Here is a 15,552-nt window from a genome sequence, read left to right on the forward strand (position 1 = left end):
AGCCATCCACATCACTAGCCTGTTCTAACTATGAAAATTGGGTTTGTGGAGTTTGTAATGGATCCTATAATGCTGACGTCAAAAACGAAATGGTGAAAATTGGATTGGTTGCTCATTCTATGGGAAAACATATGAGAAGTGTCAAATTGCAGAAAATCAAAATGAATATCAACAAGATTACCACCAACTTGCGAGAAGTTAACCAAGGGGTTAGACAAGGGTGTCCCTTATCACCTACTCTTTTTAATTTGTACCTAGACGAAGCCGTAAGAGAATGGCAGAACAATTTAAAAACACATTATTTTATAGATAATATAATTTTAGATTACTTACTTTTCGCAGACGACCAGTTGGTGTTGGCTGATTCTGAAGACAACCTACAGAGAGCAGTCCATCTGTTGAGAATTGTTGCTAATAACTACAATCTAAAAATATCACACAGGAAAACTAAAGTATTTGGCTTCTGCGGAAATAATACAATAAGAACTAAAATTGTAATAGAGGATAAGATGATTGAACAAGTAAATTCTTTTACTTACCTTGGATGCGATCTCTCTTACATATCCTCCACAGACGTAGAAAACAAGTTAAATAAATTTTTAAGACTTATTGGTACAATTAAACGTACACTCATAAATAAAGTCGACAGAAAAACTGTACTCAAATTTTACAAGACACTGGCAATTCCGACATTGTTATATGGTTCAGAAACGTGGATTCTGACTAGAGCCCAACAGAGAAGAATTGAGGCCGCTGAGATGAGACTCTTAAGGCCACTAGCAGGATTTAGACTACAGGACCATAAGAGAAACGAAGATATACGTCGAGAACTGAATATCGAGAGTATAATAACTATAATTGAAAAATATAGAAATAATTGGTACGGCCATATAACAAGAATGCCCAACGACAGGATACCTTTCAGAACATGGTGTTATAGACCTACACGAAGAAGACGAGTGGGAAGACCAAAGAGACGTTGGAGAGACCAGTTTGATGGATAAAATTCTGGAGGCGGAACAGGCCATCGGCCTAAACCTTGAAGTTATTGATGATGATGATGATGATTCTGATGTTTTTATGTGTGATAGTTGTATCACTTCTGATGCTGATAGTAATGTTACAAGTTGATTTTATGAATAATGAATAACGTTCATGTTAATGTTCAAAATCACAGTATAAGCTTATTGTCTTTATTTTATGTAAGCTATTGTGTCACGGAATTAAGGTTACAGTGTCACGAAATTAAGTGAAATATCACGGAATTGAATGAAATGTGAGTAATGCTTTTAATTATTGTTTCTCTCTACGTAAATACAACTATCAGTTATTACTTCACGGATTGTCATGTTACGACATTTGAACAAATGTTTACACTAATAAAAATTATTATTTTGTGTCTTCATATGGAAATAATAGTAATAAAATCTTATTATCGCGGAATTAGATGAGTTTACCCTATATCTGTAACATGTATCATGAAGTAATTTCTCAAATTTTTAGTATAATAGGGACTTCGTTCATATCAAGCATTTATTTCTTGAGGCTACTTGGTTTATATATGAAGATTGTTGGGAGAAAAAATGATTATCGAGAAAAACAAGTTTTAATGTGTGAACATTTATGATTTTAACCAGTGTATCAAATATTTAACATTATCTTACACGGACATTTTCACTTTTAAACTTTTAGCGATCAGACATTTCTGTAGTCCCAGTAACACCCTTCATATAGAACAATCATTTCTGACAACTATCACATTAACATGGTAGTCACTAAAGGAAATATGTTGGTTGGCATATTCTCATTTTCTGGTAAAAAAACATTGCTATTCCAGTATCAAACAATCAATCCACATCGATATCAGTTGACTTTATTATCAAACGCCTGGCATTAGAAAACAACTACAATAATCCTCATACATTTGCTGTATGCCTATAGGCAAAGTTTTGAAGTTTGTACTTGTTATGCAGTGCTGGCAGTGCATGAGACTGACTTGTTCGAGTCCAACTTAACAATTCTCTTCCAGTTTCATAACTCTCTTAATAACTGTCTTCTGGTTTGGGTAGCTCATTCATTGAGAGTTTCTCACCAAAGGTTGTCCTTGGTGGTCTAATGGTTACCGTCAGTGGCACCAACTTATATGGGTCCTCGGGGCCCGAGCCCACCTGATAATAATAATAATAATAATAAATATCATTATTAAAAAAAAAGGTAAAGGTATCCCCATAACATGCCATGAAGGCACTTGGCGGGCATGAAGGTAGAGCCCCATGCTTTCCATGAATGCTCGACACTAGAATGAGGTGGTGTGGTCGGCACCACGCTCTGACTGCCTTTTACCCCCAGGAAAGACCCAGTACTCAATTTTATAGGAGGCTGACTGAACCTCGGGGTCATTCTGAAAGTTGGGCAACGAGAAAAAATCCTGTCACCACCTGGGATCGAATCCCGGATTACTATTATTATTACTATTATTATTATTATTATTATTATTATTACTACTATTACTATTATTATTAGGCCTACTGCTATTTATTTTAACTTATAAGTCAAGTGTTTGAGCCCCCCAATGTTTTCCAAAAGTTGGCGCCACTAGTTACCATCACTGGATCCAAGGTTTGCAGTTTCAAAATTGACTGAGGGTGATAGTATCCTTAGCAAGATTCCTCTGGGAGGGAAGTAAAGCAGTGAGTTCTGTGTTGTGTATTTACGGTACTGAAAAGAACCCTGTCTCTGATAAGCCTGAACTGTTTCTTGCCCATGTTGAATTTGGATACTGAATAACCTCTACAGTTGAAAATGTCATTAACTAAAGCACAGCTGTTGCCACCACCACCACCACCACCACCACCCTTTATCACTACTGCCATTACCAAAGTGTGATATTTGATCTGAGTTTTCATTGTTACAAATGGAATAACTAATAAACAAAATACTGGTTCATGAAATAATGATACTCTAAAATATGTATTGTTACTGCTTATCTGAAACTTAAAGGGAAGAGTTTTTTTTTATTCAATTCAATGTTTTGTAAGATGGGACAGATTTTGTTTGTTGCTTGTAACGAAATTGTAATGCTTACTTTTTTTTTAGGTCTCATGCCATATTACTTCAGGGATGTAACATTTGTAAAAGATCCCAAACTCTTCGATCCAGATCGACCCATCAGACCTCATAGATTTTAATAATTTCTTCTGCAGAGAGTTCACAATGCAGAGACAACAATACTGTATGTACAGTTTTAATATAGGCCTATTGTTCTTAATTAAAGTCTGCAAATATTAAAAAAAAAAAAAAAAAAAAAAAAACTATTATTTGCAATGTTATATTTGTAGAGAGATTAATATTGTACTGTTGATGAAAGATTTGATTTGTTTTATATATCATACCCTTTGCTCTTTATACACTACTGAATACTTGTGATTGTTATGCCAGTTGTTCTTTGTTCAAGTTTCGGGATATTTGTACAGTGTCCGGATTCCCTATTTCTCTATGGAGATGAGAAAAGTTGTTCTTTGCTTGAAACTCCTGAGCACATATAAGATTGGCCATTTTCATGTTATGAAATGGCAACATAAAATGAGAACAATCACTGGAGCCTCCACTGTCAAAAAGGAATTTTTTGGTAACAACAGTTGCTACATCCAATTTCATAAGGGTTATAATGTACCTTCTTTTGCAGTCACTTGATAGCAGCATAGTGAAATTGATAAAAATCCATTAGGCTGATTAATCTGTTATATCTGATCAGGGCTGAAACTCTTCCAAGTGTTCTGGTTCATCTGAAATAACAGAATCCAGAAACAGTTCTGAAATACCAGCGTGGTAAATTAATTCCGACCTGTGTTACTAATTTATCTAAGAAATTGTGTGATGTAATAAGCTTTTGTAAAGGAACATAATGAAATCTATAAGTCTTGGAAGTGAAACCATGTTGGTTTTACTGTTATCTGTGTGTTACGGAATTAAAAGTTGTTTGAAATGGAAATGGTTATGCTGGATATTAATATTCAGTCTTGAGATATAAGAAGTACGAATGTATTTTTGATTCAAGAAATAATTAAATTCGAAAAGAAATTAAATAAAAAATATTAAGTTTATACACTACTAAGTACGAAACATAACCTACAAATAATAAGAAAATGTGCAATATTGTTTATGAATAATATTTGATCCCTACTACTATCATGTGCTGAAGCCTCTTCTCTTCTAGTCTACCTTCACATTTAACATAACATTCTAATTCCACACAGTTCACAAGATACAGGTAACCAAAGAGTTCTGTATTATAAATTGTTATTGTTTAGTAGACTATAAAAAGTGATAATATATACATTACAGTCTTTTAACAGAAGGTTCTGTCCATGTCCTGTACCAAAATAAGTAATTTATGTTCCTTCATATTCCTTACCAATATTAAAAGTTATAATGGAATTTTAGTAATGCGTTTTGCGAGGGACAAAGGACTTTAAATGTAAATGGGAAAACATACAAGAAAACATGGAATTTTCAATTTATTGATGTTAATTCCTTATAATAATACATAACTCATCACAACATAGCACTATCACACAGTTTGAAGTACATATCTACAGTTCTTTGTTTTGGTTTTAGTTTTAAAAAGGACAGCATCCATCTTAGTTACCAAATTCATTACATCATCATCATCATCATCATCCTTCTTCTTCTTCTTCTTCTTCTTCTTCCTCCTCCTAACTGATGGTATAGAACAGTGCCGTAGCCTGATTTTCAGACTGGGGTTTGTAACCCAGGTAATATATTTTTAAAGTAACCTGACGTAAATGGATTTTCCCACATTTTTATCCAGCATAGCATATATACTGAATATAATTGTATCGTGTGGTATAAACATTAGATGTGATATCTTTCTTACTAATAAAAATTTACAAGTATATTACATACCTAGTAAAGGATCGACAAGTAATAGGCACACTGGAAAGTGGTTTAATAAGCTTAGTTTAGGACCATGTAGTAAAAATAAAATTAATAAACTCACGTTTATCATCAGCCTACTTCTTGTAAATCAGCTGGATCCTCCTGTTTTTCTGAGCGAAAATATCAATTACATCATCCTCAAATGAAGGTCAAGAATAAAGTTTCTGCAGAAGTTTGCTTTCAATATTCATCAGAGCAAGAGCTGAGAGTCTTTCTTCATGCTGAGTGCTACGAAGGTAATCTTTTAAATCTTGTATTCTTCTCAAGCAGGAAAAAGATCTTTCTACTGAAGCATTAGTTGCTGGTATAGTCGTGATCAAAGTTGTCAGTTTGAAAGTTTCAAGGAACACTGTGAAAAGATCCATTGTCTTCATAAACTGGTGTAGCTCAAAAACACTAGTTTTCTTCATATCAGGATCACCATAAATCACATGCACTTCACTTTTTAGTCCAATTAAATCAAGAAAGATCCCATAATTTACTTTCAGACTTGAAAGTGTCTTTTTCAGGAACCTTTTTTTTAAGTTCTGTGCAATATCAAGAAAACAGACAAATTGTAGCTTTGAAACTATTAAATCCCTGAGATACAGTTTGTCCTATGGTATCAATAATTTAAAAAAATAATTGCCTATGGTTGGATTTATCACTGCTGGTGCCGGAGACTGTCAAGACGAATTCTCTTTGCTTGAGATTCACAGCCCCTCTCATTCATTTTCTCCCAAAGCCCGTCAGATTTGTTCCTATAATTATGCAGATATTGCTTGAAATTTTCTAACTTCTATTACAGTAAGCAATATCTGAAAGTTTTCTCTGGAGTACTTGGAAGAGAACATCAGAGTACTGAAATAATGTTGGCAAAAATTGACAAAAGGAAATTGAAAGTGAAAAATTTTAACTCCTGCACATGTAAATGTATCCTCATTCCATACCAATTCGGTGTTTTCTTTGTTGACTTTTGTCTCAAATAAATGTTCCATGTCAGTTTTGTGTTCTTTCACAGTCTGAACTAAACGACATTGGAAGTTCCATATAGTTTGAGGAACAGATAGAATTAGTTTTTTCACATGCAAATCCCTTTGTTGATTTAGAAAAAAATGTTCCAGAACCTGTCAGAAGATCCTGACTTGTTTGATAAACTAGCTGACTGCAACAACACAAGATTTAACTGGTGGGCATAATAGTAAACGAATATGGCTGATTTAAAATGTTCTTTGAGCTTCGACTGTAACCCATATGTTGTTGTTTTCTAATGCCAGGCGTTTGACAATAAAGTCATTTGACCTCTTGCACTCCAATATTTTTCAATGAAGCACAGATTTTGAGGTGTTCCGAATCCATTTCTTGGTTTGAGTTGCACAATGGGCAGTTAGGGGACTGATATATTCCAATTCTATGCAGGTGTTTGGCCAAACAATCATGGCCTGTTGCCAATCTAAATGCAGCTACAGATGATTTTCGTGGTAAATTGGGAATTAACTGTGGATTTTGATGCAGAGAGTTCCATTTTTTCCCTTGGGATTGTGTTATCAAATTTTGTTTGTTGAAGTCTAAGTATGTAGATTTAATAAATCTTTTCACAGAGTAATAGTAACCCATATGTTCACCTGCCATGACTGCTGCCCGATCATATGTTTGAGGAATTAGCCTATCTGGAATAAGAAATGTCATTAATAATATTGGAACATGATTCAAGAGAGAATCTGGTTACTATCAGAATTTACATCTGTAAAGAAAATAAATCTCTCTTCAATAATACCGTCAGTTATGTAACAAAAGATTGTAGAGAATTGTTCTTTATTGCTTACATCACCAGCGCAAGAACCCACAGGAGCACCGGCTGTAATTTTGTCATTTAACCTTTTCTTGGGTAGACAAAGAATGGTGGAACAGCTTTTCCTGTTGGATTTACTGCACAGCAAAGTGTAACAAGTGTCCCCCTCCCCCTCTCAGCTGAAGTCATTTTTGAAACCTGTTTTTCCCCTTTTGATGCAGTTACCTTGCCAGGTTTCTGTACATTTGTAACCCCAGTCTCATCCAGATTATAAATAGATTTTGGCCCAAATTTATTGATGCAATATACAGATTGAAGATTCTGCAAGAACTCGCCTACACTTGTTGGGTTAAAGGCTGTCCCTCTCCCTAGACTTTTGCCCTGGGGATTCCACAGTGACAGTCTTGGATGACGATACATGAATTCTCTGTCCCAATCATAATTGGCTTGATTGTTTTTCTTTCACTTATCACTGATTGGTTTACTTCTAGTTACTGCATATTCATAAGAAAAACTTCGCAACTCTTTAGGAGTAAGACCATAATTGTAGAGTGGAAAATCATAAGGGGTAAGTATCAAATTAATGATTTTGAAATAATAGAAAAAACTTGTTTAATTTTATTCCTTACTTATAAATTGAAACCAAAAACCAATATATGTGTACCTCTAAACTTACAAAAAGAGTAAATGAAACCATGAACACATTTGGAACATTAAACATATTTTTAAAAAATAAAATGAACTCATTATTTAGGGAAAATGCTAAGTTGAGTTCCATTTTCCTACAATAAGGGCTAAGTTCTGCAATTGTGTTAGACGAATGAAACACCAGCATATCACATTTTATGAACACAGTTCTTTATAAAAGTCATGATACTGTTCCTCTAAATATGGCAGCATTGCTAATAAGTATTTTTTTTTCTCTCTCTCAGTGCTAATCTTATTTACGAAATGTTGTCCATGAAATAAGGCACTCTGAATATCATTCATCATCACTCATTTCTTGAAAACGTGGATGCGTCCCCAGACCTGCATATCAGAATGTGTATTCTTCATTAACACAACGTCTTGGTCTTCTGACGAAACTCTTAGCTATGATGCCTTGGATATTTTCAGTTGATTTGTATTGATAAATATGTCTGCTGTTTGCTGTATGTTCAAGAAGTCAGAGTCCTGCATTCAACTATTTGAAATGGCTGTGAAGACCTTGCAGACAGGACAGTCTTAATGAGATCACGTGGTATATATGCAGACATTACTTTTTTCTTTTTTCTATTTGGGCAAAATTGCGATCACATGCCAGAAAGCTAAGACCACTTCCAAGTCAATGGTTTCAAACAGTCCTACTGTTACAAGAAAAATCGTCAAACATAACATCATTCTATTCTTATTCTGCCCTGCACAGTTGCCACACCAGAGTATGAGGTTCTTTTTGTGTGTTGTACCTCTATTGATCAGCCGCAACAAACATGATACAGTCTCATTTCCTCCACTACCTGCGTCATTTGTATGAGCCACATGCACACAAAAGTTGTAGCACGAGAGTTATCATCGATAAAACATTTCACTGTGGGTGAGCCATGGTACACTCTTAGACAAAAAAAAAAATGACCAGGCTCCAGATTCTATGTCCGATTTGGAAGACTTCAGGTGCATTCGTCAGAGCATGATACACACACGGATGAATTTGTTCTGTCGTAAATGTTCCCAATACTCCACTGCCACGACTATATGATGGTTATATAACATGCTTCTTAAAGAGAGGAGTCATCGTCTCTCTCGCATAGTGTAGTTGGTAGCATTGTGGTCTTGTCTGCAAAAGGTTTCGAGTTCGAATCTCAGTGTACACTTTGTTTTTTCATTCTCATTTTTTACTTCTTGTATACTGATAATAACCATTATTGTGAAATATTTAACAGAGTTAAATATTTACAAAGGGCAAGTTAGATACATAATAGCAATCCTTTCCCTTGTATCTTGTATGTAAAGAGACTAAACAAAATACTTCTCGGATAGAAATAAACAAAAATAAACCTTAAGTAAAAGAAATCCTACTCGGATAGGAATAAACAAACATAATCCTTTTCCTTGGATTAAGCAAAATAAAGAAATACATCTCGGAGACCAATAAAACAAAAATCAAAATAGACAAAAAATTCAATACCATGTATGTAATCCCTCCGCATCTATAACCGCCTGCATCCTATGGGGTATGGATGCGATCAGGTGTCTCAGGTACTGTCGACGTGAAGATACACGATCTCAATAATATTCCAGAGTGCATCTTTTGTGGTCAGCCGACTTGGCATTGTATTTATCATCGTGTTCACAGTTTTCTTCACCTCCGACCACACATTTTCTAGGACATCAGATCTGGTGAACACGGAGGCCATTTTATCAGTCTGATATGCCAATAGTGTTTTTGAATGCTCTTGCACTCATCAGTGGATTACCAGTATTCTTTACTTATGTTTCTGTAATACCCAGTTCTCAACAGCCCATCTTATGGGACCATGGCTGATACCCAAAGCAGGCTCGGGTCCTCTAAATGGATATTGAGAACCTTTTTTTAGTCAATTGATCGGTTGTTTCATTGCCTTGAACACCATGGTGTCCTGGCATTCACTTAACTCAACAGAGTTGTGTTTCGTCAGTATATTTAGGTGCTCCTGGTATTCCCAGACCAATCGTGATTTCACCAAAGGAGATTCAAGTGCCTTTAATGCTGCTTGACTATCGAGAGTATCAGAACGTTCCTTTGTTTATACCCCTTTTTAATACTTTCCCATGTACTTGCTAAAATCGCAAAGATTTCTGCCTCATATACAGTTGTACGGATGCCCAGACTGAAGGAAAATTGCGTATTACAGCCAAATACACCTGCACCAGCGCCATAATTGGTTTTGGAACCATCTGTATACCATATTGGTCCCTTATTCCTATTTATAATAGTTTCATTTTGCCACTCATATCTCTGTGGATAAGATATAGTAATGCCTTCCCGAATGAGTATGTCGGTGTCATTATGTCAGTTTTCATACTAAGTACTGAATCTAATGAAATGTCCCTAATAAAATTAAAATATCCTCTTCGTCCTGGAGAGGACACTCCAAGCTGTCGACAGAGTCTATGGTGAGCCAACCTAACTTCTGCTTCTATCCGGAGGTGAAGCGGAGGAAGGTCCAACAGAACCTCTAGTGCAGCAGTTGGAGTAGATCTCACTGCTCCAGTTATTCCCAAACAGAATGTTCTTTGTATTTTCCCAAGTTCCATCCTGCAGGTTTTAAGGATAATATAGGTCTAACAATGCTTGCGTAAATCCAATAAAGCAGTATTGGTTTAAGACCCCACTTTTGCCAAACATAGTTCTACAAGTCCAAAAAGCTGTACAGGCTTTGTTGATAATGTTCTCAACATGCTTTTTCCAAGTCCCTTGTCCAAAAAACTCCAAGATACTTTACATTTGTTGAGAGCTGTACTTGTTTGAACAATTTCGAGGGAAAAATTGTTCCGGGGCTGGGAATCGAACCTGGGACCTTTGGTTAAACGTACCAACACTCTACCAACTGAGCTACCCGGGAACTCTACTAGACACCGATCCAATTTTTCCCTCTATATCCACAGACCTCAAAGTGGGCTGACAACCGTCAAGCAACCAACATTGAGTGCACACTAACTTTGTGTGGACTTAAATTGTGGTTTTCTGTTAATGAACAGTGATGTGTATTATGCAAATCAAGCTTTCGGGTATAACCCCCTGTAAAGTTGATTTGAACAATTTCGAGGGAAAAATTGTTCCCGGGCTGGGTATCTGTACTTGTACTTGTTTACCTCCAAGTACAGGTTCCTGTAACTCTTCTGTGGCAGACCATTGTCTATTCTATATCCAATATACGGTTTAGTTGTCTCATTAAGTGGTGCCTTAGTGGTGTTACTTATGAGGTTCAAACCTGCCTTCAGACAGTTGACTGAAAGACACTTTGCATCAACATTAGCACTATTACATTACTACATGCAGCACATGTTTTTAAGTACATGTGACATCAATCCTACTGATGTCTGCATGTTAGCTGTACTTTCATGAAAGTGTACAATGAAGAATTTAAAACATGCAAATACTGTATATCATAGGCAATAATAAATTAATTTAAAGAAAATATTATTAACTTACAAGTACATCATTCGGAGTCACTATTGCTGATAGGTATGCAGCAACACCCATATCTGTCTCTGAATCAGAAGAACTCTCCCCCATATTAATAAGTAGACTATCGACCATGTTATCAGTGAGACCTCCATTTGCCACATTCTCTCTTCCTCCTTCACGATGTGACGAATATCCGATTGCCACATTTCGGCCATGACTTGGGTCAATGCTGTCTCTCTTTCAGTTTGAAAGTCTTGTTATTTCTTGCGACATAACCTTTAACACTACTTCACACTAGTTCAATAGGTTGTAAATTACTGTGATAAAGTGGCTGTCTTAATACAGTATAATCTGCTTTCTTTGCCATGTTGTCTATATCATACTTATTCTCATTATTGTCAATAATTTGTGCCAACTGCAATTGTTCAACTTTAACACAGGTAGCACCAAACGACACATTATGTGATTTTAAACAGTCCATGATATCTTGCTTTCATCGCGCAGAATTTGGGCGACATAATAACCTTACACTGTGATAAGAAGCGTTATCCATCACAATTATACTTCCAGGTTCGAGCTTTGGCAAGATATTTTTAAACCATGCCTTGAAAACTTCACCAGTCATTTCTTCATGGTAGTCACCGGTTTTCTTAGACTCAAAAATAAGAGCACCACCATCCACAAAACCACTGTCACTACCGATGTGAAGAACTATTAATCTTTATCTTTACTAGTCAGATTTTGCAACCCCTTGGATTTACTAGACAAAAAGGCTTGCATCTTGTTTTTTACTGTAGTATCAGTCCATATTCCAGAAGTACAGTGGCCCTCATTAATCTAAGTCTCGTCAATGTAATAAAGCTTATGTTCTGTATTCCTGTACTGTCGAATTTGTCTCAAATATTTTCGTCTCCACACAGTAATATCATCCCTATCTAATACTACGTTAACCATTTTTTTTTTTTTTCACAAAACTGAACCCTATTTCTAATAAAAGACTGTGGATCATTTAAAGTCAGTTAAATAAGGATCACTACTTACATCACTGAGGCCTGTATGCACAGTCATTACCTTTGCAGTATCCTCGAGGATTTGCGCGAATTTCGCATGCAGAGTTGAAATCCTTGAGCCTGCGACAAGGCGAGAAGGAGGACTGACGGAGGATGGCCGATAGCATCCTTGTCGTCGCCTTTTCGTATTTATATTCATCATATTTAGTGGACAACAATTTGATCGAGTTTCTCGACTTTATTGAAGAAAATGGAAACATTGAACATGAAAGACAGCTGCCACGAAGATATGTAAGGGATATGGAAAATCTGCTTGAATATTATAATGATGACCAATTTTTTAAGCGGTACAGATTCTCAAAGAATACTGTTATTGAAGCTATTTTGCCATTGGTGCAATTTCAAGAACAGAGGACACAACGAGGCCTTCCTATTCCTCCAATTCTGCAAATTCTATGTGCACTCAGATTTTATGCAACTGGAAATTTCCAAGTAAGTAGTATTATTTCAAATAAGCCATTATGCTTTTAGGTTATGTCTGTGTTTAGTATGTAGGCCTACTGTACATCTTCCTCCAATCCTGCAAATTCTCTGCAACTAGAGATTATCAAGTAAGTTTAATTTCTGATAAGGTATTATGCTTTTAGTTAGGTTACGTTGTGTTAAAAAGTACGTCTTCTTCCAATTCTGAAAATTCTTTGCACTCAGTGCAGTTAGAGATTGTCACGTAAGTATAATTGCAGATACAGCATTATGCTTTTAGGTTAGGTCACATTGTGTTTTGTAAGTATGTCTTTCTCCAATACTGCAAATTCTCTGCACTCAATGCAACTAGAGATTATCAACTACAGGTACCAAAGTTTAATTTCAGATAATACATTCATGAGAAATAGGCATTGCCCTACTCTCATATTTGTTTCACAATAACGAAACAGGCTAATTTAGTGAAGTAAATGTTACTTGCTCCAAAATAACATCCTGTAGGTACATGATTTTAAATTACCTGAAGGTGTTTCAGTGACAGCTGCATCACTGTCAAACAAGTACCCCACATGATGACTCAAGTGGGGTACTGCGAAATCCACCACCGGATTTGGAGAAGTTAAAGGTGGTGGTGGGCCACCACCAGTCTTCATTCTCTCCTTCATCTCTGGTGTTAGCTCCCTCTTCCTTTTTGTTTTGATATTATCCCAACATTTCTTCAACTGGGCTAAAGATCGCTGAAATATAAAATAGGCCTATATTGATAATATGATAACATATATACTATCAGCAATATTAATTTATTTGATAACTTCAGTACCTCATTGCCAACAATTATCTTAAAATACTCAAAAAGAGCAGATTTGCCTGTTTGTGGAATGCACATCATCAGTGCCAATTTATTTTGTGTGCACAAGGTTGGAATTTTGGGGGAAGAAGGTAACCGTGTTCTGAAGTTTATCCTTAATTTTAAGAAAATAAAGGTCATTATCCAGAAAATCTACACCAAAGAAGGCACTATTTTCCTTCCACTAATTTCTAAGATATATATGCCTAATTGTAGCCACCTCCTCACTTGTTATTACTTACCAACATCACCTCTAGTATGCGAGAGGTTCAGAACGAATTAGCTACGAGGAAAATGGTCAGTTTTTGTAATATTCAAGTCCAGGTCCTCTCGAGTGTTATATTTATAATAAATGGGGGTGTGGCCTGTAACTGAGTATAAATATACAGGTAAGTATAAACGATTTTTATGTTGGAAGTGTTTATGGTTGCAAACTAAAACCACGTGTTTATCACTATTTAACTTACACCTCATAGAAGCCAGTAAAGCAAATGAAAATTATGTCTTCGTTGGTGTAGTTTTTTTTTTTTTTTTTTTTTTTTTTTTTTTGGGAGAAATACAAAATTGTACGATCATCAATTTAACTAGACAGACAATGATCAAAATATTGTTTTATGTTCGCAAATGTTTCCACAATAACCTCATTTTTATCATAACTTACCTTCATCACTGCTTCATTGGAGTTATACTCCTGTAAAATCTCCAGCCAAGCTGCCTTCTTTCTTGAGAGGCTGATTACATCAGTCCTCTTGTCTTCTATTACTCTTTTACATTTGATTAGATGTATCAATAAAGTTTTTTCTTCTGCAGAAAACAATTTGTGCGCAGCCGACTCCATATTTGTTTCGTCTGTTGATGGACGATTCCTATTGGCTACACATGTCGTATTCGTATGAGAATTATAAACGTGCGAACAAATATCGACAAGAAAAGAATAACGTCCTGAATATGCCCGAAGAACCACGAGAGGAAAGCCTCAAAGGAAAGGTTTCCGTAAGTATTGTTTCTGCATTCCAAAACACGCCTTTCGCTTTCCTCTTCCTTTTCAAAACATTCCTAGAAGGTAACGACTATGCATATGGGCCTTAGGCTAGTTTTATAAATGCAGTCTAAACTTTACGTTCAGTTTAAACTCAAGTTTTTCGTTCCATTTTGTTTTATAAGCCTTAATCTCCAGTTAAACTGGAGTTAACTTCAATTTAACTTGATCGCCAGTTGTCTGCCTTTTAAACTGCAGTTCAAGGCTCAACAGTGCAAGATGGTGGTTCCTGCTATACATGTAAATATTGTCGATGTTTTTGAAGAACTTATGAGTGATGATGAGGAGGTGATCAACATAATTGAACGACCACTGAGGAAAGAATTTTTCGAAATAGAGTGATCACTTTGAGATATGGAATGAATATGAGTTTTTAAACAGGTTCAGACTTCCGAAACAGACAGTCCTAAGTTGTTTCGAGAAATTGGAAATCAGATAAAACATGCAACAAAAAGGTGAGGAAGTGTAAGAAACGTGTTTTAGGCTTTGAATTAAAATATAATTTTAGTATTTCAGAAATCATTCCGTTGAGCCTCTTCATCAATTGGATGCACTTATGCAATAAGAAACCAAGTCCAAAATACAGCTTTTGAGCTGCAGCTGTTTTAGCAAATTGTTACAAATTAAAATTCTACATCGACATCATTACGATTGCATTATTAACATTCTGAAATCCTCTTTCAGATCAGTGGTGTAGCTTGCATCAGTATTAGACTCACACAGAGTAGAAGGTCAACACTGGAGTTGGTTCTGTATTTCTTATTGCAAAAATGGGTATTGGCACTTTATTCCTATTTGTGTGATTGAAAGGAGAGAGAGAGAGAGGCAACATTCTAGTTCAAATCCATGTTTAACACTTTATTATTGGAAAACTAAACATCAGAGGCACAAATTGTGGAATTACAAATAAAATTAAAAAATATATATATTCATTAGCATTTGTTCATACATTGACTTATCATTCCAAGGTGAAGTCAAGGGGACCATCGATTCCATCAACATCATCCTCAATGTTATCATCTGAAATCAGATTTAAATAAAACTGTTTAGCATCACCTGGTATGAGCTGCATTATTGACGTTATGTCTTGCAATTTTGGCAGTGACACAGGTTTACATTTGGCCATAAAGGTACTAGGAGCGCTGCTAGGTCTGGAGAAGACTTTGGACGGCCTACTGTACGTTTGTTGATATTTACTTCAACAAAGTTTTCATCAAAGTCTGTGTTCATAAATATTGAATAAGGCTTGTCCTTTGTAATTCTTATTTGACGGAGTTAATTTTGGTGTTGTCTGTG

General features: G+C 35.7%; 1 protein-coding gene across 5 annotated transcripts in view; it reads left to right on the plus strand.

Moving 5' to 3' along the window:
- mRpS18C (mitochondrial ribosomal protein S18C) overlaps window positions 1-15,552 on the plus strand; it is an 83,305-nt gene that overhangs the window by 31,504 nt on the left and 36,249 nt on the right. For 2 of the 5 annotated variants that reach the window (XR_011330943.1, XR_011330944.1), the window contains exons 4-5: window positions 3,097-3,232; window positions 14,028-14,210. The exons of 1 other annotated variant lie outside the window; for it this stretch is intronic. Coding sequence is in view for 2 of the 4 variants with exons in the window: in XM_069818214.1 (XP_069674315.1) it covers window positions 3,097-3,188 (92 nt within the window). In the remaining 2 variants the exon portion in view is untranslated. The remainder of the gene's footprint in view (window positions 1-3,096; window positions 3,233-14,027; window positions 14,211-15,552) is intronic. 2 more of the 5 variants (XM_069818214.1, XM_069818215.1) reach the window with 1 other exon arrangement.

This window comes from Periplaneta americana, chromosome 2, assembly GCF_040183065.1.
Source record: "Periplaneta americana isolate PAMFEO1 chromosome 2, P.americana_PAMFEO1_priV1, whole genome shotgun sequence".
Classification (NCBI taxonomy): domain Eukaryota; kingdom Metazoa; phylum Arthropoda; class Insecta; order Blattodea; family Blattidae; genus Periplaneta; species Periplaneta americana.